This window comes from Lytechinus variegatus, chromosome 9 (genome assembly GCF_018143015.1).
Source record: "Lytechinus variegatus isolate NC3 chromosome 9, Lvar_3.0, whole genome shotgun sequence".
NCBI classification, from domain to species: Eukaryota; Metazoa; Echinodermata; class Echinoidea; order Temnopleuroida; family Toxopneustidae; genus Lytechinus; species Lytechinus variegatus.
This window is the reverse complement of record NC_054748.1, coordinates 15,259,012-15,283,638: the sequence shown is the minus strand read 5'-3', so window position 1 is coordinate 15,283,638 and position 24,627 is coordinate 15,259,012. Positions and strand designations below refer to the sequence as shown.

At 39.3% G+C, this 24,627-nt stretch overlaps 1 protein-coding gene across 1 annotated transcript in view; it reads left to right on the top strand.

Annotated features, from left to right (window-relative positions):
• Nucleotides 1-24,627, top strand: part of LOC121421048 — a 92,501-nt gene that overhangs the window by 26,865 nt on the left and 41,009 nt on the right. The window contains exons 3-12 of the mRNA XM_041615647.1: nt 1,023-1,130; nt 2,809-2,913; nt 4,322-4,462; nt 6,121-6,228; nt 7,203-7,496; nt 9,172-9,204; nt 9,998-10,158; nt 11,611-11,769; nt 12,486-12,630; nt 14,431-14,600. Coding sequence (XP_041471581.1) covers nt 1,023-1,130; nt 2,809-2,913; nt 4,322-4,462; nt 6,121-6,228; nt 7,203-7,496; nt 9,172-9,204; nt 9,998-10,158; nt 11,611-11,769; nt 12,486-12,630; nt 14,431-14,600 — 1,424 coding nt within the window. The remainder of the gene's footprint in view (nt 1-1,022; nt 1,131-2,808; nt 2,914-4,321; nt 4,463-6,120; nt 6,229-7,202; nt 7,497-9,171; nt 9,205-9,997; nt 10,159-11,610; nt 11,770-12,485; nt 12,631-14,430; nt 14,601-24,627) is intronic.

Sequence of the window (24,627 nt, the reverse complement as noted above, 5' to 3'; positions counted from 1 at the left end):
CTTAATTTACTACACCCACAACTGTCACATTTTGGCATTACTTTATTATAATCAGTTTACTTACCTGTCCTCTCCTACTCATTTTTTCTGGATCCTGCAGACTTAACAAGCTTTCTTTTTTATGCAGGTTCCCTCACATTTCATTCTATTAAATTGTCTTTAAGTCCAAATGGCTATTTTCTTTAATTTGAAGTAATTCTTATGCCTTATCTGATTTGTATTCACATTAGTTTTCTAATATAGTTTTTATATTGTTGTTTGTACTTGTGAAATATGTAAAATAAAGTCAAATCAAATCATATATTGAATGAATGAGGATCGAGAATATTGATTAATCATGTTAATGGCAATGCCCTCTGCGTCTGCATTTCTTAATAGCATGCATGCGATGAATCTTGGTTTTTATAGTGATGTCACCATTCCATGACTTGTGCAACTTTACTTAATAGACAGTACATTTTGGATGTTACTTGTGCAGCCGTGACGGTACGAATGTTTGACATTCAGCCTGCCATTTGCTCGCGTAAAACGAGCTTAGTAGGGTTGTATAATGTACTATAATAAAGTGTGAACGTTCTCTCAAACAATATTACTGGACTGTATAAACTCCAAATATCAAGTTATCCCTCGTGCAGACCTATTTTACCTCGCCCTCGGTGATAAACCTGCGCTCGGGATAATTTTATATTTGTCGTTATATCATCCAGTATATTCTTTATACACTTTATATATATATATATATATATATATATATATATTAGCATTATTACAATATTATATATTATCAATATTACCACCGTTATTACTGTTGCAAGTAGTGTTTTATTTGTAGTTTTGTTTTAAGTTTTTTACCGATTGTATTTGTTTTGTCATTTGTACAGCGCTTTGTAACTTTAGAAAAAGCGCTTAATAAGAAGGAATTATTAATATCTTTATCATTACTCTTACTATTTCTTAAGGATTTTTCCTGCTTGTTTGCCTTCTACTTACTGTGAGAAACTTATTCAATCCCCCCCCCACAGTTCTTGCTCAATGGGATTGCATCAGCTTGTTAAACCAAGGAGAATACTACGGGAACACAACTACATACTGCGATAATTATGCATGCGGTGACGAGTGCATCAGCTTTGGTAAGAACGGGCTCGCAAGAGGGGATGGTGCATCACCCCACCCACCCCCGCCCACACTTTCTTTACTAAAATTCCTGCACAAGACCCCACACACACACACACACACACAAACACACCCATAAACACACTCACCTCATGAGTTTTCATTAAATTTCTGTGGCTAGAGATGGTTTACTCGAAAATATTATTTACATAATAGTACTCTTTACATTACTTTATGATCTTACCCCGCGGCTGAATTATCATGCGTTATCGTAAATAATTAGATAATTCTTTTTGATGGATATCATTCTTAATAATATACTTTTGCTAGGCACCAGGGCTTCCACCACTACTACAACTTTCCTTAACGTTTCCCTATACTGCTGTTAAATACCCCCTATTACTACTAATACTACTACTATTTCTACTATTATGATACCCACTGCATACTTCTATTACTTGCACAAATACTACTACTACTACTACTACCACCACCCATGCTACTTCTACTACCACCACCACTGCTACTACTTATTCTACTATACTACTACTGTTGCTGCTGCTACTACTACTACGACGACGATCTACACTACAGTGCCTCCCACAAAAAAGAAAACCCGTTTTCAGAGGAAAATTTCACAATTATGAAACTTGATTTTACTTGGAATTTTATTCTTATGATAAGAGTGGACTCTCATCTTTAATATGAGACCAACAACTTAACAAATACTACAAATACATTTTGTAGTGTATCTATGTTAAAAACTTATGTTAGATATTTAATTTGATCATTGATATACTATGTTTACGAATACACCTGTTATGTGTATTATGTTATTTGTTTTAAAAGTGGAATAAATAAATGAAATGAAATTTAAAAATATCATTCACGCATGGTAGATTACAAACAATAAATATTGAGTTGTATCAAACGATTTGCTCAGAAACTGACGTGCTAATCTGAACCCACTCTCATTTTTAAGGATCAGTGAGAGAAACTTACCAATGAATACAAGATAAATGCTGATGAGTCATTCGCTGAATAAGCACGGTTGTCGTATCACGAACAATCTTTTCCAATTTTTCTGCACAACCTATTTTAATATTAAAATTTCAAACACCTCTTGCTCATTAATTCCTGAAGTTTTTGTCACGTATTAAGTATCAAAACGTAGAGGAATAATTGAATTGTAAGATTATTTAAATGAAATATAATTTATCAGCCTTTAAAGAAAAAATGATGTGAGAAATCACATTTTCCATTTTCTGGGACACACTCTTTGTTATACCCACTACATACAAGTTCTATGACTTTTACAACAGAAACAACAACATATACTACTACAACTACAGCATATACTACATGTACTACTAACAACAGCTACTACTACTACAACTACTGCTTCTTCTTCTTCTACTACTACTACAAAAAACAACAAATACTACTCCTACAAGTACTATTACTTCTACGGCGACTGCGATATACTACTGCTTGTATACTTCTATTACTACTCCCAGCAAAACAGTCAAAGTTAAGGAATTCCATTTAAGAAAAAAAATTTGATGATGATAAATCTTATATTTTGCCCAATACATCTTGATATGTGTCCCCCCCCCTCCCCCCCAAAAACAAAATCTGTTGATCTGATATCCAAAGAAATAATAATCTGATTTTGATATACTGCCCATTGTACAGGTTTCGATCTGGGTCCGGTGTGTGACTTCACGGGTTATGATTTGTTACCTTCGTGCTACAATGACTTTGGTGATCAAGAGACGTGCGATGTACCACCGTGTCATGGTAAGTAAACAACAGCTTTTCATTGCAATTGAAAAGTGGTCTTTCAGGTGGGTGTTTCATAAAGCTGTTCGTAAGTTAAGAGCGACTTTAAGAACGACTGGTGATCCTTTTGTAGTACATGGTAATACTTCATTGGCGATGGTTTAGCGCGTAAAAAAGGATCACCAGTCGTTCTTAAAGTCGCTCTTAACTTACGAACAGCTTTATGAAACGGCCCCCAGGTGTGATAAAACGTTATTTTCCCCCTCAATCGCGAAAATTTACCTCTTTTTAGGTAAGCTTTCATTCGCTTGCTAGGCTGCAACCTTCGTCAGACCTCTTTGGAACTGAAAATTTAACATGTTTTTTATAAATAATGATATTGATTGTAATTCTTTATCTTTTATTTGATATTTGTGTTTAGTGTTTTTTTTCCCATTGCTTTGACAACAATTTTATTGTTCCTCATTGGTGTATTTTATGTAAGCCGTACTTTGACTTTTCACATACACAATCTTGCAATCATATGTTTACCATCCCTTAAAACAAAGGAAAAACAATACATAAACATGATAAACATTATGTTTTATGTATTGTTTTTTCTGTTTTAGAATGTATTTTTGCGCTACAGTTTCTCCATTTTTCTCAACCTAACATTGTACATCGATCGATTTGTGATTTTTTTGTGTTTTTGGTTCATATGGAAAGTAATCATAATTCATGCATTTAATTATAATCTACATAACAATAGATGAATAAATTAGAAATGACAAAAATAAAAGCTAACAAGCTACAAAATAAACAATATACCAGTTCCATGTACATTGGCGGCACCGGGATTTTTTAACTATGGGGAAAATGAGGGGCGAATTGAAGAACTTTCTTCAAAGAGGGGGTGGAGGCAAATGCGGACACCAAAATTATGCCTGTTCTACAAAATCGAGTGCGGAGCGAAAGTAAAACGTTGTAGTATAGGCCCTATACTGACTTCAAACAGACTTGTTAATGACTGTTCACAGTGAGGATGATATAATAACGTATGCGCGAAGCGCTAGGTGAAAAATTTTAATATCTTGAGATATAAAGAACGTCATAAGCGCTTTTGGTAACCATGTAAAGAAAGGGTATCTATTAAACCAAATCATAATAATAATGACAATAATAATAATAATAATGATAATAATAATGATATTTATATGATAATGATTATAATGATGATGATTTTAATGATAATAATAATAATAATAATGATAATGATGATAATAATATTGATAATAATGATGATAATAATAATAATAAAGATAATAATGATAATGATAATAATAATAATAATCTTAAAAAACATAATTGTAAATCGTAAGATGTGCAGTGACCTTTAATACTTTACACTTTGTGATATATTCCCTTCTATGTCACTTTGATCCTCCAGAGCACGCTGGGTGTTACTCAGAGACCACCAGGGGATCTGACTATCGAGGCCTGGCCAGCCATACCGAGAATGGTTATCGGTGTCAGCCGTGGAAAGACGTCGTAGAGGAGTCCTGGGATGCTTCCTCTTACCCCGACACAGGTATATCGTAGTCTCGACTCACATGCTTGAAATTCACACATTTTGCAATTAGTTAGGAGGAGACTATCATGCAAATTATCAAAACGTAAGAAATTTGTTATTCCTTGTCTGATTTTGATGAAATCTGAAGTGGTTTTTTTTATTCTCTTCAAGTCCCATGCTTTCGTGGTTAGATTATCTAGCCTTAAGAATCAACCACTGAAACATGATTGACAACCGTCTCTATGGCCCTGCCATGAACAATGCCGTATCATCGCACTTCCATTTTGGCGCTTTTTGCGAGTTAAGAACCTTTGATTTACAAAAAAAATACTGTGGACTTAGCTCCCTTTAGAATAAAATTCTTCAAATACATTTAGAAATTTTGCAGTATGAAATAATGTACAATTATTTTTAGTTTGGAGTTCCCACTTAATATGATTTTCAGGTTCAAGATTGCACCCTAAATTAAATAAAGTAATTAAAAATCACCTGCTACTGTATACAGCCTGAAATGGTTCTGTGGCCCATACAAGATGTGACTTTGCAAAGTTTCGCTTCCATTATATTATAACTTGTATCGTCCTTGATTGGTCAATCTTTGCATACTTTTAAGAGTGCATAATAGTTTAAATGTCGTCATTTATGGTCCATGATTGATACACGCATGCTGCTATTTTTGTCAACCCCACTGGTTCAGATTTTAACCCCAATTTTATTGTGTGTGAATATGCTAATATCAAAGACTTCAGATTTTTAACCCCAATGTATTTACCTTTGTCCCCGGAGAAAGGGGATGGGGGGGGGGACTCGAATGATAACATGATACCTTTGTGCCGCACTAAAAACGAAAATAGGGGGCCCTGGAGCGAAACTTTGATCTTAAAATGGGGGTCTCCGGAACTAAAAATCCAATGCTCTGGAGCTGCGCAAATAACTCCTTGTTTCTCCAGAAGGGAGAAAAGGGAATTTATATGGTTTTCTAAGCTGAAATAACATATAAATTGATGGTCCGATCTGAAAGTATTTATAACTTATTAAATAAAGTAGCATTCACTGAGCAAAATGTCGAAAATTTCATCAAAATCGGATAACAAATAACAAAGTTATTGAATTTTAAAGTTTAGCAATATTTTGTGAAAACAGTCCTCATGAATATTCATGAGTTAGACTGATGATGCCACATCTCCACATGTTTTTTGGATTTTATCATGTGAAATAAGATTTATTCACATTTTTCCTCCAACAACTAGAAAAATAGGATTGACAACTGTGTTAGATATTCATTGCTGCAACTTATTTCATTATAAGGGAGACGCATTATTCACACAAGTAAGAAATAATGAAAAAAATATTATTTTATGTAACAACATAAGAAAACGGAAAGTGGAGATGTGATATCAGCCCAACTAATGAATATTCATTACGACTGTTTTCACAAAATATTGCTAAATTTTAAACTTCAATAACTTTATTATTTGTTATCCGATTTTGATGAAATTTTCGGCATTTTGCTCAGTGAATTCTACTCTATGTATTAAGATACAAATATTTTCAGCCCGGACCATCCCTTTATTAAAGGCTGAAAATGGAGGTCTCGATCGCGGCACATAGGTATTAAACATATACTTGTTAAAGCCCGACGCCTTTTTTATTTCCATCCACTTCACTCAACCCAGGTTTAGAAGATAACTTTTGCCGGAATCCTGATTATCGGGACAGACCATGGTGCTTCTACGTTAACCGTGATGGTCATACCGACTGGACCTACTGCGCTATATCACCATGTAAGTGCATTAATTTGTATTGGGAGACTTTGCTTATTTTTGACAAAGATCATTCGAAAGAGCCTATTTTTAGCATTTAAGATCATATTTTTTCGAAAAAATGAAAGTGCATCATTTTGTATTGTGAGACTATATACATTCTTGACAAAGATCATTTAAAATAGTATTAGTTTTCTCTTAAAGCAGATATGAACCAATAGCGCCATCTCAAGTCCTCAACTACTCATACCTGTCCAGTTTCCTGACCCATAAGGCTAGTGTAGTCTACTCATATAGACCCCTTTGAATGATAACATGCTAACCGACTACTCAATATATTTATACCGCAATAATTATGTTTTCAAGTAGCAAAACATTTTAGTTTCTCTATACAAATACTATTGTAGGTCAGTTTATTCTCTATAGTCATGATAGTATAAGTAGACATCTGAAACTGTAAATTTTAAGACTCTGTATTCATAACACACAGTCAATGAGAGACCACGCACAGTCCACTTCCTCCTTAGCATGTTTAAGATTTTTTTTTTTTTAAATTGAAGGGCATCATTATGTAATTTTAGACACTTTATTTTTGACAAAGATCATTCGAAATAGCTTATTAATAATGGAGGGGTTTTGGGGTGTGGGTGTTTTTAGAGATTTTTTTTCTTGAAAAAAGGGATGGCACCCAATTCTAACAATGTTAATTCATATAAAGCAGCTACATACACTCCACCTGTTTTATGGATCATAATTCTCTTAAAACAATGATAGGCCTACAGTAAACAAGTTCAAAACAACTTTAAAAAATACGTACTTCTTCGTTCTTCCATTATGTTCCTCGGTTCAACAAAGTGAACGCAGTCATCTAATCCTTTTCTTGACATTCTGAAGCGTATAGGGACAAACTTATGATATGTGATTGGTAATGAAAACTGACTATGGTTTTATGTAGACGTATGCATTTGAACATTGGAGACTTCTCATTCGCACAGGTAAAACCACCGCTCTCTCTGAGTTTACACGCATCAAAAACTCGTACAACACCGCGGTACCTGATCCTCCGGGCAACGAGTGGAATTCGCTCTACTTCGATGAAAACACGTTGGATGTAGAGGAGAAGTGCGCCCTCTTGTGTCTAGAAGAGACATCATTTTCCTGTCGTCAATTTCACGTAGCCATTGGGTCAGGTTACTGTGAGTGGTTAGAGTACGGTGAATACCACCTCGGCAACCCGGTCGATTACCGATACGACACGAAGGGAGATGTCTTTCTAAGAATAGACACTTGTAAGTACTTTTAAATCCGTCAAGTTGATTTACACTTTGTAAAACACTTTGTTTAAAACTTTGAACAATGGTTGTACAGTGATATGATTAAAACTGAACAACGTGTTTAACATCTTAACCAGCGTTTAAACAGCGTGTAATTTCCCTGAGAATAACAAAATTAATAAATTCCAATGTATTAAAAGTATAATAAAATGGTAATCTGAATATGGATCAAGTGATTGACTGGAAGACATCACGTGACCAGTCATCTATTATAGCTAGCAGGCAAGTTCGACGATGACTTTTTTTTCTCTTGACTGGTAATGATTTTAATGTGCAAATCGTAAAAAATGAAATAAAAGACATTATAATGCATATTATTTACCTAATGCATTTATTACGTATAATTATATGTGATTTATAACAAGTTTTGCTCAAGACACACGAGTCAGAACCTGGTCAATCGTGCGTATAGTTCTGACTAATGCCTCCAATGGCGTGTATTAACTTTCCATACAAAGGTAACCCCATTGCAGAAATGTTCGAAAGTCAGTCAAAATCAGGTTACATTAGGGTTCCAATGAACGGCAAAGTTAGTACAAAAGTAAGTTTATGTGAAACAGGACATTTGGCAACTTTATTCAAGAATAGAAATCCTAAAATCGTTCAATAATCATAATTTTTTTTTCTTTTTCAAAGAAAGTCTTTATTCAATATTTCTCCACAACGCATATAAACAAATGCAAAATGTATGTGATACATCAAATTCAATATCATACATATACACAATACATAATTTAAATAAGCTCGATGTGCCTCGATTCATCAAGCTGATACTTTAATTTCTTTTGAAATGATGAGAATGATAAGGTTCCTTTTAAACATTTAGTTGAAAAGATATAATATTTGGCATATAAAATATCAAAATTAAAAGAAGAATTTCCAGCTGGTATGCCAAATACAAAGTCATTAAAAGATAATTTTATTTCACTTTTAAGAGTGTATTTTTCAAAATCATCTAAAAATCGACGAGTAAGGGGACATTCCCAAAATAAATGAGCAATAGTTTCCGTGTGTGCTGAACAAAAGGAATATAAATCAGAATGTGATATACCAACAGTTTTCAAGTACTTGTTAACACCAAGAATATTATGAAAAATTTTGTACTGAACATATCTAAGCTTTGTTGAAAAAGTACATTTAATAGGGATCATATAGATTTTGTCCCAAGTAACGATTTGATCTGAAACAATACTTTTCCATTTGTTTTGTGAAATAGGAGTTATAAAAGTTTTCTCAACACACATCTTATGAATATATTTACACACTTTTGTTACCTTGTTTATGTTATATATAATTTCCTCTTGGTAATTCACTTTTTTAGGAGGTTTTTTGCAAAACCATTTTCCATTCAATTGGTATGGCAGATATAACAGAATAATAATCACGAAAATTACAATGAATATTAAACTTACATAATCATAATTATGTTATGGAATTGACCATTTTATACAATTTCCCTTGTCACTGACGAAAATGTCGAATTCCAAACCCGTTCGAATTTATTTACTGGTATGAGGGTTCAAGTTTAAGAAAAAATGTTTGCATTTATTACAACCGGGATGCATATTTCATGTTTTTTATTAGTGCCTATTTGTTTAACATAATTTCTTTATTCCCCTTGTCTTTTCAGATTGTGACGGATTTTACCGTGATGTCACTCCAAGTAAGCTGGCCTTTTTTCTAGCCAATTAATACAAAAATCCAGCTTTTACAAAATCACGTAATTTATGAGGCGCAGACGGAGGTCAAAAGATGACATTATTACACGCATTACTTTATCCGAATGCCACTTTATCTAGGGGAAACGCATCCTGATTTTATCGTCATTAAAGATATGTATAAGCATAATGCATTTTATTAATTTGAAATGAAACATAACATAGTATCTCCGTTTTAAGGTATATATATTATATTTATATATATTTAAACAAATTATTTACGCCTTTACGTTTCCTAATCTTTGTAATGTATGACTTAATCTGAAGAATCGAAGTGATAGTGGTTCTGACTTTCGCTCTTAAAACATGGATCTTGGGTTTGATCCCAGCCTTGGCAGCGTTTCATCCAGCAGGATATTGATCCACATTATTCTGCACTTAACCAAGGTGAGGTAAATGGGTACCCACAGGAAGTAACTTATAAAAAAAACACTGTGAGCACCGGAGTCGACTCGCCTAGTCTAGCTAGGGTAAGGTAGAAGTGTCTTTGACTTCGAGCAAGGTTGATATGTTTTAAATACAAATAAGAACAATATCATTGTTATTGTTTTTGTTATCATTAAGTATATAGTAGCATTAAAATGGGTAAAATGAGTATTACTATCATTGTTTTTATTATCATGAGTAGTAATATCATTATCATTATTACTATCATTATCTTCATCATCAGCACCATCATCATCACAACCATTTCTTAATCGTTATATATTCATCATTATCATGATTGTTATCCAAAAGGCACATGCAGTCTACCTCTTGGAATGGAATCAAGCTGGATACCAGATGCTGACATCCGGGCATCCAGTTACCTTGATGAAGACCACGCCCCACGCTTTGCTCGTCTCCATGGTAACTCTTCATGGATACCCGACCCAGCTGATCGCGAACCATTTATTCAGGTAGGTGTTATACCATATCCCATCGGCTCACTTCTCTCTCTTGGTTGTAAATAACGAGTTTTCGCAACACTACGCTGACGCTTTCTGGAACGATGAGAATAGATTAAAAATACCTTCAAATCGCAACTGTTTAAAGTTCATTGTCAAGAATTGATTAGCCCGAACTTTCAGAAGATGAAAATAATCATGTCTCTCGTCCTGAGTTCACGACGGCACAGCTATTTTGATTCACCTTTTTTCGATAATGGCTGCTTTGTGATCAAGGGTCTTTTACAATAGTCTCTCGACATTGCAAATAAAGTCTACGTTGTATTGCGAAAACTCCCTCATAAATGCGTCATCAGAAACAGATCTAGAATTGTTCGAAATGGTTACAGTTTGGCCCCAGATATAAAGGCATTCTTTTCTGTGGAAGGGACATCCCGCAGACAGTTCCCCGTTCATCGTAATTGGTATGCATTTTTACCTTTTAATCACTGCGTCCCGAGTTCAGATTCTATTCTTTAAGTTGTTTCGTATGATCCGGACAAAATTACAGAATTTGTAAAACTGCATAGAGGACAGATTCAAAAACCTAGTAAGTGTATCAAATATGCCTGCCAAATGACAACAGATGAACGTCTTTGTCGAAATTCGTTGAAACGGAACAGCAGTTTCGTCCCGAGTTTCGGAGCTTTTGAAAAATGATCTCGTTTGTTCAGAGTGCAGGACGAAACTGCCGTTTTGATTCAACAATTTTCGACAAACACTTCTAAGTTGTTCTTTGCCATGACGGGCGTTTGATAATACATGTTCTATGTACTTGAATACGTCATGCATTGTGTAACGAAAGCCTCCTAATATAGAATATTTGTTTGTGTGCTTGAATCAACTTGACTGCATTCTAAACTCCAGTTAAACTATGGCCGTTGTCTAATTCTTTGCTTGAATTCTGGAAAACCGAGAAATATAGTCGCTGGATTATTTCCATTACCTTCACTGTGCGATCTTTCTTCCCATTTTGTAATTAATAGGTACAAAAAATGAAGTAGAATCAATGATAATATACGCCTTTGGTACGTTGCTAATTCATCTACTGCGAACTCGTCCACCCACAAAATGGTCTACTTTCATTTAGTCTAATATTATTCCATCAAAATTTCGTCTAACGAACATTAGATATAATAACCATTTGGTCCAATCATCACTTTGTCCAATCGCCATTTCGTATATGACCTTTTCGTCTCACAACCAGTTGGTCTAATATCCATTTCCTTTTCATTCGTATTTCACGAATTAACACTTAGTCCAAGTAGACCTAATGGTTTATGAACTAGTGGACCAACAGGTTATAAGAAGGAATGGTGAGTGGACGAAATGGCAATCAGACCAAGTGAATGCTGGTAGACCAAACGATTTGGTGTTAGACGAATTGAAAATAACCCATGCTTTTAATGTGATTGACAAATGCAGGTCAGGTTCCAAGAGCGGATGATTATTACTGGACTCCTGATACAAGGTGGCGGAGAGAGAGACACCATGCTCACCTCACTGTTTCATCTAACTTTTAGTGTACCCGGATACGACCGTTTAATCTTTTATCAACGATCAATATACGATGACAGTATACAGGTCAGTTTTTATATTACATTTACCTGGCCGTGAGCAGCCCCCCCCCAAAAAAAAAAAATTCATCGCTTGTACAACGGTCACTAATAGAGTGCACGAAAGTGTTCAATTTTAAAGCGTCCTTCCCCAACTCTCCCCCCCCAAAAAAAAAATACAAATGGTCATGTACATTAATGATAATTACAATAATAATAGCTTATTTAATTTGATTAATACTAGCTATAATTACAACGATCCCTGTATAACTTTTATTATACTGTTATTCAATTTCTTTATTATCCTACTTTGAGCACCTGACAAGAAGGAAGAAGGTCCCATCTTTAAAGTCTTTGATGTGACTCAACTCGGAAAGGGATCGAACGCACGATCTCTTTTTCATAAGGCGAGCACTGTTCCACTGAGTGACAACGATCCATATTTTTTTTATTTGTAGATTATTATGTTGATCTAATCCACTTAGTTATAAATTTTGCAGGTCATTGTTTTTATTGTGTGACCATTTATATCCCCTGCAGTTTTATATTGGATGTATAATAAAAAAAAATACGCTCTTCAAACATGCCCAAAGATTTAAAATCTTACATGTTTTAGGATCTCATGTCTATTCACGTCTAATGCCATTACTTGATTCGTTACTGAGTAGTCTAGAGTAAAGTCCACATTTTGTTGTAGCATACAACTTCATACAACTTGTAACCTGATTTTATCCTTTAAATCAGTTCTTTTCAGGAAATTCTGAGTCTACCTGCGTGGTCCAGGTCTCCTTTGAGAGGCCTATCTTGACCCATGAGATCCAGGTCTGGCCCTATGTACGATCTGGTCCTGTTGCTCTTAGATTAGAGTTCCTTGGGTGTAAAGACAATGGTAAGTCGAACTTGGGGAACATTTATTTTCTAAATTTTATTTCGCATTATATCAGATTTTGGTTCGTCTACATCCTTTAACTTTTCTACCTATGTTTGCAACTATCAGGCAATTTAACTCAATTAGGCCTACCACATTGTCTAATTTGCAGTAGGTCTAAAGAGTTACTCGTATTGTCTAAGAATAGTTCGCTCTAAAACCGCATGATCTTTTTCAAAAGAGTCTGCTGAACTGTTTATGGATGAATTTTAATTTTAAAAGTGCAAAATGTCAAGTAGACGAAGTGGATATAGGACCGTTGTGAATTAGACTAAATGACGATTAGACAAAGTGAACATTGTACTAAGTCGGACGGAAGGCAGACCAAGGCCCCGTTGCAGAAAAGTTTTTATTATGGTAACTTTGCCATCTAATGGTAACTACCATGGTAATGATGCTCAACAGCCAATCAATATCAAGGGTTCCATGTAAGTTACCATTGGATGACTGGATGGTAAAGTTACCATAACGGTGGTTTTTATGCCACTGAACCCATGTTGGTTAAAGATAAATGCCAGTAGTTGCAGTAAACACTGTTTTCATGAGAAAGTCTGTAAAACCAGGCTTAATTGTCAGTATATCATCGAGGATCTAGATCTGGTACAGTTACATCAACTGAACTTTGTGAAATCCTGAAATCTACTCTGAAAATGTTCACACTGAAGATCACCAACACAGATAAGCACACGTGGGACAGAGTAGTATTATTGCTTTGAACGTCGGCCCGACGCTTGATCCGAATCCTGTACTTATTTGCTGATTTCTCAGCAATTACACAATTTCTTTCAGAATCCTTTGGCACATATGTTTTGTTTATCCCGGGTGGGGGGCACTTCCATTCACGAGTGGATACCATGCGCGACCATGGGGTCTCGAAAAGCACCCTAAACACGTAATTTCCATATTCTGAAAATGCACCCTTAACAAGTATAGGCGTGTAAAACCCTACCCTTAACAAGTATTGGAAACAAAACGATACTCTTGGCAAATATTCCCTGAAATGAACCCCTAAACCAGTACAGGAATGTTTTATTGTTACGGGTCCTTCGGTCGCCAGCTTTAACTTATTTGATTTAGTACGACCCCAGCTTCTACACCTCGCGCAAATCAGACTCTAAACACGAAGTTTTGGGGAAAAAGGACATCCTTTATAAAACATTTAAATTTTGTTTTATCATCCCCGCAAATTCGACCCTAAACACGTAATTTTCCTAGCGAAACAGATACCCTTTTTTCATTATTTTTGTGTTTTTGACACCCTTATCACGTTACGTACGTAATGTGCCCTATCGTAAAAAAGACATCCTTTTTACGTGTTTTTTTGGTCGCGCATAGTATCCACTCGTCAATGTAAGTGGCCCCCGGGTTACTTATACAAACAGACACCTGGGTGGTTATTTCATTGGATTATGTACGAACTCATTTTGATATCGTACCACAACTGGCATTGACCTTTAAGTCATGATGGTGTTGGAAGACCTGCAAATTATATATTTTGTAAGTAACTACGCGAACTACGCAATTATGAATACAAACTCACATGCAAGTTTTGTTTGAGCGCATTCCTTATTGGCTTGTAATCCATTTGCAAAACAATTTAGAGCCAAACTTCCTGGGAAAATAGAAACTGTCAATTATTTAATCATTATTGATGATTTCGTGACATTCTCACACGTCAAAAGATGGTGGTCTTCGTTTATACCCGTAATGTAATGATTTCAAACACTGACAGCCTTTGATTATTTTCGCGTTGATTCACAGGCTGCGACGAAACTATCACAGGTGCCTCCGTTCCTGCAGCTTATTTTGAGGCATCGAGTTTCAAGCAATCAGGCGATTTTGAGAGTGCTACTGATTTAAACCCATTCAGAAGGGGGGATATTGGCTGGATACCCGGGCCAGCGTGGGAAGACCCTAACCCGTGGTTACAGGTAATGACACTTTTTAGCAATTACTTCACAGACGCGTTCTATAGAGCAGAGAATCTGTTGTCAAAAGTACTTCATAACAAAACAGCCCTTGTCGAACATCACTGTATCGAAACAGCGGTGCCGCCCTGGACATATTTGCCATTTTTTTGTCCGGTTCGAATCATTCCACGATATGCTTACCCAGTCCACCAACATTCGGCAATGACCTCTAAGCCGTCTATTGTGATTTGACGGGTATTTAATCAACCCTTCATCGCCCTGTCGCCCTCATACATCATTGAACACTCCGATGCCCTGCTTCCCTCACACAGTAGTCCATCCTCCCACAAAGCCTGCTGACCTCACTTACTAATCTATCCTCCGACACCCTGTTAATTTACTGTCAATAACTGGGATATATACTCATTTGATTTGCTAGTTCATTACAATTAGCTAGCACGCCGAATAAAAGTACACAATTTTTCCTGCGCGCGCGCAGCATCTCCCTACGCACGCACTATCCCAAGGTCATCACGAAAATTGGCGTCCATTTCCTCTTTTACTTTCGCCTGCCGCCGTGATCAGACGTTAGCTAATTAAGTACACTCCAACTTTGCTCTTTTTAAAGTGTCCGTTGTTGACATATTTATCTATATTTTTACTACCTATTTCAACAATCCTTTGCCCTTAGGCTTTTTATCATTTTATGTACTCTGCGTGGAGCTTTCGTGTTATTTATTCACGTTTTTGTCTCACCTGCGAAGCAGAGTGAGACTATAGGCGCCGCTTTTCCGGCGGCGGCGGCGGCGGCGTCAACATCAAATCTTAACCTGAGGTTAAGTTTTTGAAATGACATCATAACTTAAAAAGTATATGGACCTAGTTCATGAAACTTGGCCATAAGGTTAATCAAGTATTACTGAACATCCTATTAAAGTTTCATGTCACATGACCAAGGTCAAAGGTCATTTAGGGTCAATGAACTTAGACCATGTTGGAGGAATCAACATTGAAATCTTAACCTGAGGTTAAGTTTTTGAAATGTCATCATAACTTAGAAAATATATGGACCTAGTTCATGAAACTTGGACATAAGGTTAATCAAGTATCACTGAACATCCTGCATGAGTTTCACGTCACATGACCAAGGTCAAAGGTCATTTAGGGTCAATGAACTTTGGCCGAATTGGGGATATCTGTTGAATTCCCATCATAACTTTGAAAGTTTATGGATCTGGTTCATGAAACTTGGACGTAATAGTAATCAAGCATCACTGAATATTTTGTGCAAGTTTCAGGTCTCATGATTAAGGTCAAAGGTCATTTAGGGTCAATGAACTTTGGCCGAATCGGGGGTATCTGTTGAATTACCATCATAACTTTGAAAGTTTATTAGTCTAGTTCATTAAACTTGGACATATGAGTAATCAAATATCACTGAACATCCTGTGCGCGTTTCAGGTCACATGACCAAGGTCAAAGGTCAATGAACTTTGGCCGAATTGGGTGTATCTGTAGAATTACCATCAAAACTTTGAAAGTTTATGGATCTGATTCATGAAACTTGTACATAAGAGTAATCAAGTATCACTGAACATCCTGTGCGAGTTTCAGGTCACATGATCAAGGTCAAAGGTCATGTAAGGTCAATGAACTTTGGCCATGTTGGGGTTTTTTGTTGAATAACCATCATATCTCTGTAAGTTTATTGGTCTAGTTCATAAAAAGTGGACATAAGAGTAACCATGTATCACTGAACATCTTGTGCGAGTTAGAGTAGTATTCAAAGTCAGCACTGCTGCTATTTTGAACTGCGTGATGCAGGTGAGACGGCCAGAGGCATTCCACTTGTTCTTTAATTAAATTGTGTGAGGTCCGAACAGTCAGTTTCGTTTTCACACAGACGGGTTTCTCCGCTTCCTTATCCCATAGCTCCGCGCTCTCCTGCGTGCTGCAGGCATTAATGTGACGCTTCATTTCCTTTTTAATTCATTATAATTCTTTTAATTCTTGACTTGCTCCTTTGCCTCGTCTTGAATTGAATTAATTTTATTTTCCTCTCCACAGCTTAGGCTATGCTGGACAGGTAGGAGCGTCGCCCTTTATTTGTTCTCAAACTTGTTTTCAACTTGTTGTTCTTGTTTTGAGTTGATTGATTGTTCTCTTATGTTTCAATCAATCTTTTATTCTTAATTGATTAATTGATCAATTGTTATTCAACCTTTTGATTAATTGTTTAATTAATCGCCCTTCTTTTGTTCTCAAACTTGTTTTCAACTTGTTGTTGTTCTTGTTTTGAGTTGGTTGATTGTTCTCTTAGGTTCCAATCAATCTTTTATTCTTAATTGATTAATTAATCAATTGTTGATTAACCTTTTGGTTAATTGTCTAATTATTAATTAATTTTAATAATTATTTTGTATAAAAAAAAATTCTCTTAAATTTTTGGGAAGCCCTCCTGATTCTTGTTAGCATCTTTGTTTTCGCTAAGTAGTTTCCGGCTTCCAGTTTAAAGGAAGTGAGCCCTTGCTACTTCCTCTCAGATCAGCTTAGGGCGTCTTTTTGCCGCCTATTACTTGTTTCCTTTTCGACCCTTGTCAAAAGAACAAAAAAAAAATCCTTGTGTTTTTTTTTCTTAGCTGATCCTGCTCTTCGTCTTGGACTTCTGTTTTTAATTAATTAACGTCATGTCGAGCCCTGCCCGCTCGTGTTATTAATTAAAAAAAAAAATCTTAACTTTGTTCTCTTAACTCATGTTTAAGAAGGTGATCCTGTTATTTACCTGACTTATTAATTTTATTAATAATTTCTGGAATGGATCTTATTTTGTCACCTTTCTTGCCCACCCACCCCTCCACCCCCTCTCTGTTTTCGCCCCTACTTGTTCTTTTCAGGTTAAGAACTTACTCTTCGACTCATCTCTTGATGACTCCAACCTGCCGCTGGGAGAGAACCAGACATGGTATTGTCCCTGTGATCAGCGGCGGTGAGTATGAGGGCAAGAGAGCGAGACCCTTTGCGTTGGGCTCTTTAGGGTGGAACCGTGGTTTGCGTCCACGTGCCCTGGAAAAGGAAGGGTGGAACCGTGGAGTTGCGTCCACGTGCCCAACAGGGTGGCCGAGCGTTTCAGTGTGGAACCGTGGCGCAGTGGCCACGTGCCTGAAAGGTGATAGCCAAGGCTCCCTCGACGGGACCTGAACCTACTTGGGGAGTGTTGTACTAGTATAGAAAACCTCACTCCTCCAGGGCTGCTTGACCCACCGGCTATCGGGTCCGACAAGTCCAGGTTAAGAGCGTGGGACTCTTTTCCTGGCACAGACTAGGCTCGATGCTTTGTCAGCCTCCGTCAGGGAGCATTAGCAAAGGGCTACCAGCCCCTAGTCGCTAGAGACACGTGAGCTTGACCCCGTCAATCTCACGATTAACTGATCAGGGTGGAACCGTGGAATTGCGTCCACGTGCCCTTTAAGGTGGAACCATGAAATTGCGTTCATGTGCCTGAACGGCTTGATCAGATTGGGTGACTTTTCTCATGCGAGATATCACGTCCCCCTCCCTGTCTCTTGTGCCCTCTTCTGCCCCCCGCTCAGAAGAGGAAGAAGAAGAAATTCTTGGTCGCTAATCCCGCTTTGCGGGCAGACCTATCTCTGATTCTTGTGCCGATGGCCAGGCGTCGTAACTTCATGTTAAACAGAACGCCCTCGAGTATCACGGATTTTTATCCTCATACTCCCTGTCAGCTAAAACCGCCGTGTCGAGCACCGGGCAGGTCAAGCAGACAGTCGCCATCTCGCACCTCGGAGAGTCACCGGCAATATCATGATTCGCCGGCTCACGCACCTGCAAGGGAAATCCCCGCTAATACACAGGTGTTATCGACATACGGGCGTCGCCCTCCATTATGTCACCAGACTCCCGATATTTGTGGGTCAGGCGTCGCAACTCTCATGTTGCTTCATACTCCCATGAGCAGTGCGGGTAATTCACCCACGCTTCATATCAGCTTCAGCCGCCTTGCTAAGCACTGTGCGGTTCAAGCAATCACCTGTCCTCTCACACCGGGCATTTATTGAAACGCTTTTCACCTACACGGTGACCCCCGTTTCTATGCAGGTGCTTCCGACATACGGCTTTCAAGCATCAACATGTCGGCAAGCTCTCGGTGACCGACGGCTGGACGTTGCATCCGTACAGGTTGCATCTATGCGTCCCCGAACATTACGGGTTCTTACCCTCGTGTTCTCCGTCATTATAAGACCGCCGCGGTCTTATTGCCGGTGTCGGGTATTGAGCGGATTAAGATTTCTCCCGCCAACCCGCACTCCGGGGAGCCATCGGCGAGTTTACCTGCATGGGTATCCCCCATTATTATGCAGGTACTCCGAATTTGCCCTCTACGTCAAGTTTCACGTACGGCGACGGCTCTTTCAGCGATAACTCTCTTCATTCTACCCCCTAAGCGGGCCTGTAGATTGGAGGTAAGAATCTCTTACATACCGCATGCCGCCCTTCTCTCGTGAGAATGTTTGGCTGCTTTTGAGAGGGCAACCTATCACGCCCGCGGACCGTCCGCCCAGGCGACGGGACCGTCGGCTTTTGGCCTGAACCTCACTTTCTATTCGAAAGTAAGGGTGCCCTGTCTTTACTTTAACCCTAAAAAGACTGGGGGGGGGGCTGATTCAGCCCCCCCCTTGACATTTTTCGCGATAAATCCGCCGCGCAAAATTTTTTGACCGCGTCACTCACTGACTTTTTACTTTCAAGTCTCGCGCAACTTTTGAGACCAAAATTGTGACCCCCGGGTACGCGGTTCGGAAATTACGCAACATTTCGTAAGTGCATGCACACCCAAAATTACTCAAAAACGTGAATTTGTGTACAAATCCAATGCAAATAGTGTTTTTAACCAAAATTCATAAATGTATCATTATTTTTCCTTTTACTGCTTAAAATCAATTAATTTTATCTTTTTTATGGTCCAAATAAAGTCCCCGACAATTTCCATTGAAAAAACAATAAAAAACAAAAAGTCGAAAAACAAAGAAATACATAAGAAATTTAGAAAACAATAGAATACATAAGAAAATAAATGTGATGTTAACATTTTTTTAAATAAATTTGATCAGATGCCTATCTAGAGTATGTGAAACAAAAATTAGCATTTCAGGGGCATTATTTTATTAATTATAGCAAACTTATGATTTTACGCATAAATTAGCATAATTAATCAAACATGAGATTTTTGCAGAATTTGATGTTATAGTTTTGTAGATAATGCCATGGGTAACGCGTGTGCCAATTTTCGTCGCGATCGCGCGATCGACGGCCGAGATCATAAGGGGGGGCTGAATCAGCCCCCCCCCAGTCTTCTTAGGCGTCGAAATAGCCCAGTCTATTTAGGGTTAACTCCTACTCTTGTAAGGTTAGAGTCAGGGCTAGTACAGACACCCGTCCTCCAGCGATCGCCGCTGTAGAGAGGGCGACTCCGATATGAGCACCATCACCGCTAAGCGGTATGTCTCACTATCTCATAACTCTCTGAGCTTATGAGTATGTATATCGGATCTGAATGTCACGGCGATTAATAAGTTCACCTGTCCTTAGTAATCGCTATGCCTTCACCACCCGGTGCATTATGGTTATTTTAACCTATTGTCTCGTATTCGGGCGGCTCGTACGAGCCCTGCCCGAGCTGCCATCACCGGTCGTCCCCCCCGGACACCGCCGGCAGCACCCGCACCGAATACCTGGAGAGAATCAGCTTTTCATATGCTAGATATCCCTCCTGTTGACATTCACAGCTGTTCCCCGAGTCTTTCCCGGTCGGGTAAGCATCATCTCGGAGGAAAGAAACAGCCGTATATCTCATGAGATTGTTGGCTGTGTACGTGCGTTCAGGCTTGTTTAAAGCCCCAGGATTCTCTGTCGGCATTTCTATGCCTACTTTCTGGGCACACCCACCGTGCCGGGTCGGCGAGTTTACACCAAACTGTACGCCGCCAGGCCATCGGTCGAGCTCTAACAGTCTTATAGACTGCCCTCTATGTGGGTCAAGCTTGCGGGCGTCTCCGCCGTTTCCTCCTTGTGTGGAGTGGGCTACGGTCGATGTTTTTACCGTGCCCGTTTGTCGAGTCGTCTTCTTATTTAGAAGCTTTTCACTCGGCACACTCGAGTCGCCTCGCATGCTGCTTTCATCCTCCTTCCATGCAATGCATGTGGCCATGGTCACCGCGACCGAGGATGATGTAACCGTGGATGATGTATGCTTATGCCTGCCTAACCACGATCACCACGACCCGCCTTCTCTCGGGCCGACTGTGGATGAGTCTCTCCATGTAAGTGATTTACTTCACTGGAGTTCTTCTTTTAGAAACTTAGATTCTCATCCCCCGCTGCTTAGGGCGTCATTTTACCGCCCCCCGCAGCTTTTCGGAACTCCTTATCTTACCGATATCGGACTGTTCCACGCTGCCGCAACCGGCGCCGGCGGTGCTTGCTCTTACGATCACCAGAGAAACCAGGCCTTGTGGCTGTTTTCATAAACAATTGGTTCTCACCGCAGACTGAGGGAAATTTTTTGTGATTATTTTCCTCAAGTCTCCTTACTCCTCCGCATGTTTCTTCAAGCGAGGACATCGACACTCTTGGCCAGTTTCCGTCCCTAACTTTGATAGGACAGGGCCGTTGTTACCTCATTCGATTCCGTGGGGAACGTAACTGTTGAGGTATCATATCTGGCGATGTCTGTTGGTTTAGAGCATCTCTTGATTGTCGTTTACACGTAAGATCATGACAGAGACTTTGTTCGCCAGCTCACCTCTGGCGTACGCTTGCCGCTGCTAGGGATTTCCCCTCCCAGTGGACATCCATCGCAGCCTAGCCTTACAGGCTCTCTCGGGCGATGGTGGCTTGAACCAAGCCACCTCTTCCACCGCGGGCACTGCACCCTCTGGCGGGTGCTTTATTTAGTACGGGAGAAAGGGGATCCGGGATTCTCTCTCGATCACTCGGTCTATCACACTTGTTTTGTCGTGATGCGTACCGCGTTATTTCTCTGACACGCCCGGTTGAGCTGTTTTGACCAGACTGTTCTATTCTACATAGGCAGCAGGTCCGTGGCATTTTCTTATTAACAGGATGGCACTCAGTCGTTTTTCTCGACACCTTGACTGCCTTACGAGTGGTTTTCTTTAACCTTACTCTCTGTCGTTCCAGGTCCTTATTGGACCGCTAGAAACGTTCTGCCACAGCTCTCTATCAAAATTCTGCAGATGTTCTGCCCTCACGCATTTGAGACAGATATCGAATTCTGGGCGCTTTCTCCCACGCGGAGGCTTCTGAGATATCTCGCCTTCTCAGATTGATTGATTGATCACTTACTGAACCTTAACTCTTAACATGCCACGCACACTACTAACCCAATGCCACAGTGCTAATCCGATGCTAATCCCCTGTGCCAGCCACAAAACCCCCCTGTGCCACATTGATTTTGGGATTGCGAGTCGTATTCACTCCCTCCAATAGTCATGATTACAATTGCTTGTAACTCTCTAACGATTAGTTTATTCACAAAATATTGTGTAGTAAAGTTGTAGGAAATTTCATACCCCTTATAACGATGTCCTCATTATATGGATTGGTTATTATCTTTACCGCTAAAATATGAGTTGTATCAAGTAGTTCCATTTTGTGGTGTGTTTTGTATGGATCAAAAACCTAGGTCTCTTCCCTCTCAGAGGCGGAGCTATATCTTGTAAAAATGTAGAAATACTCAAAAAAGTCGAATGTAAACCGCGTAAGTTTATCTGTCAGAAAGCATAGTTCACACTTCACACAATATTGCTAACTACGGCGTGCATGCGATGCGCAATACAATGCAAAACGGCGTAACAATGATTGTTATTCCGAATGTGCGCAGTCATGCACGAAGCAGGCAAGGGTAGGAAACAATGCAAGCACAAAGCAATCAATAGTAGGCGTGCGAGCACGAGTGTGGCATGTTATAGTAGGATACGTAGCGTGCACGAAGCACTCAATGAGTTAAAAGCTTCAGTTTTCCGGTCACGATTCTTGTTGAAATTTTCAACAAAATCCGAATCTTACAAACTCTTGAGTTCTTCTCAAATGTCGAGCTTGTATAGCTTAGTCCGTCATGACACCTGTCGGTCGTTTTTTACGCTTGACTAACTCCCTCTTGGGTCGGTTTTCAGGGTATCTTATCTGTCTATCAGTCGAGTTCCCTCCTGTATCTGTTTAAATGTAACCGTTTACAGTACAAAACTTGCATTCCTATGCATCGCTCCCGAACCGTTGCCGGGATTGGCTTAGATTAGGTGCGACTTCTAACCCTGGTCTTTGCCATTCATCAGACAATTCCCAACTCTGTGCAGTTGGTTGTTTTGTCATGTGAGCTGTTTGCGACAGCTTCTTGAGACATCTTTCACTCTGGATTGTTGAAACGATCTAGTCAGTTGGTGATGATGTTCTCCTGACACTAGGCCGAGGGCCCATGATTCTATAGTATCTTTCTTCTTGGGCTCTTTCTTTGGAATCGTCGTTTACGACTTCTTGAGGACCGCCTATTGACGCTCTTCTTTCCTTCACTTCCTTGTTCTTAAGGACTTTTCTTCACATGAGGCCTTATTTGCCTCCTCTGTCCTTAAGGCAGCGGCCTTCGTGTCTTCATCTCCCTATTTTTACGCACTTCTTAGTCTAGACATGCCTCCCTTCACGTTGAATCCGTGTTGGTCTAGCAAATCAAATGAGTATATCCCAGTTATTGATAGTAAATTATGAAAATACTTACCATGATTTTCTTATTTACGAGATAACTGGATATACTTATTTGAACCCTCCCACCGACCCCTCGCCTTGCGTGGCAACATGTCCTGCGTTCATTCTCTTAAGAGGATATGGACGCCAATTTGCGTGATGATCTTGGGATAGTGCGTGCGTAGGGAGATGCTGCGCGCGCGCAGGAAAAATTGTGTACTTTTATTCGGCGTGCTAGCTAATTGTAATGAACTAGCAAATCAAATGAGTATATCCAGTTATCTCGTAAATAAGAAAATCATGGTAAGTATTTTCATAACCTAACACTCTTATACACCCTCCCACAAAGCGCTACCCTTACACACTTATCCACTTTCCTATACCATGCCACCCCACACCAATACACCATTACACAGTAAAATACAATCCCACACACACTTATTCACCCTACTACACCATGTCACTCACACTAATACACTCTCACACACTGTAAGACCACCCACGCACACTTATTCACCCTCCTTTTCCACGCCACCCCACAAACCAATACACCCTCGCACACTAAAAGACCATCCCACACACACTTATCCACCCTCCTTTTCCATGCCACCCCACACATCAATAGACCCTCACACACTACAAGACAATCTCACACACACTTATCCACCCTCACACCCTAAAAGACCATCCCACACCCTGCATCCCCCACAAACCTACGCACCCTCCTATACCTTGCCACCCTACACACCAATACACTCTCACAAACTAAAAGACCATCCCACACAAAATTCTACACATCTACACATCACCCACACACCAAAACACCCGTGCACGCTATCAGACTATCCCACACCCTGCATCACCACACCTATACACTCTCATATTCCATGCCACCCCACACACAAATTTACCCTCGCACACTTAAAGACCACCCACACCCTGCCTCCCACGCACACTTATCCACCCTCCTATACCATGCCAACGCACACACCATTACACCCTCACGCACTAAAAGACTATCCCACACCCTGCATCCCGGAAACACTTATCCACCGTCCTATACCATTCTACCCCACACACCAATCCACCTTTATACGCTAAAAGACCATTCCACTCCCTGTAACCCACACACACTTACCCACCCTCCTATACCATCCCACATCCTGCATCACACACACACACTTATCCACCCTCCTATACCATGCCACCCCACACACCAATACACCCTCACGCACTAAAAGACTATCCCACACCCTGCATCCCGCAAACACTTATC